At 40.3% G+C, this 2575-nt stretch overlaps 1 protein-coding gene across 1 annotated transcript in view; it reads right to left on the bottom strand.

Annotated features, from left to right (window-relative positions):
- Window positions 1-474: 474 nt before the first annotated feature.
- Window positions 475-2575, bottom strand: part of smpd1 (sphingomyelin phosphodiesterase 1) — a 5296-nt gene continuing 3195 nt past the window's right edge. The window contains exons 5-9 of the mRNA XM_032534545.1: window positions 2210-2383; window positions 1802-1973; window positions 1473-1549; window positions 1015-1160; window positions 475-914 (exon numbers count right to left, since the gene is read on the bottom strand). Coding sequence (XP_032390436.1) covers window positions 496-914; window positions 1015-1160; window positions 1473-1549; window positions 1802-1973; window positions 2210-2383 — 988 coding nt within the window. The 3' untranslated portion in view covers window positions 475-495. The remainder of the gene's footprint in view (window positions 915-1014; window positions 1161-1472; window positions 1550-1801; window positions 1974-2209; window positions 2384-2575) is intronic.

Here is a 2575-nt window from a genome sequence, read left to right as displayed (position 1 = left end):
AAAAAAAAAAAAAAAAAAAAGTGCTGCTGAAGAAAGTCAAAATGATTGAGTAAAGATACTGTGTGCTGCGTTCAACTCTGACAAGCAGGTAAGTGATTTCTATCATAATTTTCCTGATACAAGGCACCCAGTACAATAGAACTGCAAAATTCATGAAAATATTGATCAAATTCCTGCAATTCTGTATATTTCAAACAAACACTTTCTAGGACAATTTCAAGTAGTTATAAAGTCACAGCAGCTAACAAACCTTTGGCCTGTTATAATCATAAATCAGATTCTTTGTACAAAAAAAAAAAATTACTGATAAGGCATTACTCTTCAGACAATTTCAGGATCACAAAATCTAAATTCAGAGAAATGAGTAATGGCTCAGGTGACTTCAAACAAATACAATCCTCGTTGACCAACCAGCAACAAGAAAAATACACTTTTCCACTAAATTTCATATTTGGTCATATTGCTTCCCCCCCCCTCAGTGCAAACTTCCTAAGGTCAACAGAGAGTTTTTCTGGCAGCCCGGGCCAAGTTTCCTCCAAAACCATTTAAGAGGTCGCACTGCTCCAGCTCATCGTACCTCCCGCTTCGCAGAAAGCAGAGCAATGACGTTTTGCATGTCTCCTTGCAGGGCTCGGACACATGTCCTTTATGTCTTAAGTACCAGAACTTCTGGAAGACATGATCATCACTGATAAAGGCCTGCATCATTCTGTCGTAGTCTGAAGGAAACAGACTTGTCAGACCGTAGGCCTCAGTGGCCCGGTACAGCAGTGTCCATTTGGGGTTCTGTACTGGGCTACTCGGTGCTCCGGGACTGTGGTTTACCTCTGTGAGGTTGAGGATGTAGGTTTCATGGTCGAGCACCAGCCGAGAGCTTCCTTTGTAATTCCCATCAACATAGTAGACACGGAAACCTAGACAGAGGGAAAGAGAAAGAAGAAAAAAAACAAAAAAAGTTACCTGTGTTTTGCTTCTGAAATGTTGGGAAAGCACTCAAGTACTTTATAACCTCACCTGGGTTAAGATTAACGTAAGTAGTGACACTGGGAGCAATGAATGCAACTCCCAGTGGGCGAGTCATGGTTGCCTCGTCATAAAACATTTGGAACTCATCCATGTGTGTATGGCCAAAGAACTGTCCTGTAACTGTACTTTCATATCTGTATTAAAAAAAAAAAAAAAAGAAAAAAAAAGTGTTAAGACTTTTCTACTCATCTTTTAATTGGTAGGTTGCAGAAAGCTGCATGCAGCTGCATAGACCCTGCATGTTAGTCATGCAAACCGAGAGGATGTAAAACAAATGTTGCATCGTACATTAACAAGAAACCCCTATTTAGTGCGGAAAACTTCATGTCCCCTTCTCAGTGACAACATCAAGAAAACAAAGATACTAAATAGTGTACTGTAACTGCAATTGTCTTTATTGCACAACAACGTCAGCATCTTTTGGTTTAAATGCTCTATATAGCTACCTGTTGACAATGTGATAGTAGTTCCAGCTCCAGCTGCCAAGACACAGGCCAGGTGGGATGTGACCAATGATATGTACCTAAATAAAGAGGAAATTACACCACGTAAATAAAAAGTAATAAAAAGTGTTGTATTGCAACCGCATACTCAGTACCATTAACTACAGGAAAGTAAAATGAGAAAGCAATAATCGTTATCCAAATTTAGCATTAAGCACACAACAAAAGTGGGACATGGGCCTGAGCCTCATTAATAAAAGCACACTGTATTTGATCAGCTTCACAAAAGTGAAAAAAAAAAAAAAGTTTCATGTTTCTGCTGCTCCACTCACCTTCTCTCCATTGTCCTCACTGGCCTGGAGAATATGAACCAGCCACTGCAGCTGGTTGGCAGGATCTGTAGAGTTCACCATCAGCCAGAAGTTCTCTCGAGCACAAAAGTTCATGTTGAGAGAGACCAACCTCAGACCAGGCTGAATCTCCACTGTGTAGAATCCTCCATATCTGAAATTACACCATATATATAAAATTCCAAACCCTCTTTATAGGTGACAATATTTTGGAAGGGTGACCCCTTCTGTTTTGTTGTAGTTCACATCCCACTGTTTTGCAAAGTGAAACTGTAAGTACGAAGATCTGACAAAGTCTATGATATAAAAAAAAAAAAAAGTGCATGGTGGCCTGACCTGCACAACAATGTCAATATACGTTGAGATATTAAACACACAAATATCAAAAACCTCAAAGTCTTCAATGCCTGCTCTGGTAACCATGGTGCCCATTCCTCTGCCATTGTATCGTAAAGCCAGGCGCATGATCTGTTGCCATGAACGAAGGGTGGTGGGAAGCTGTTCACTGGCGTACTCTCATGGTTCCCTACAGCAGGGTAAACTGTCACATTAGGTCCCAGGTGTCTGGGGAAAAAGATGGGAGGAAGAGGCAAGATTCAATCGCTTTTTGGAACTGTTCAAGGTAACGCATGACAAACATCCCAAATGTTAAACATGTTTTGAGTCAGAGTACATGGCCACTTTGAGGTTAAATTAGAGGAACTAGTTTATCGAGACATTCCAATAGCAGCTGTCTAAAAAAACAGCAAAAAAAAA

Source organism: Etheostoma spectabile, chromosome 13, assembly GCF_008692095.1.
Source record: "Etheostoma spectabile isolate EspeVRDwgs_2016 chromosome 13, UIUC_Espe_1.0, whole genome shotgun sequence".
NCBI lineage: Eukaryota > Metazoa > Chordata > Actinopteri > Perciformes > Percidae > Etheostoma > Etheostoma spectabile.
This window is presented reverse-complemented; position numbering and strand designations above follow the sequence as displayed.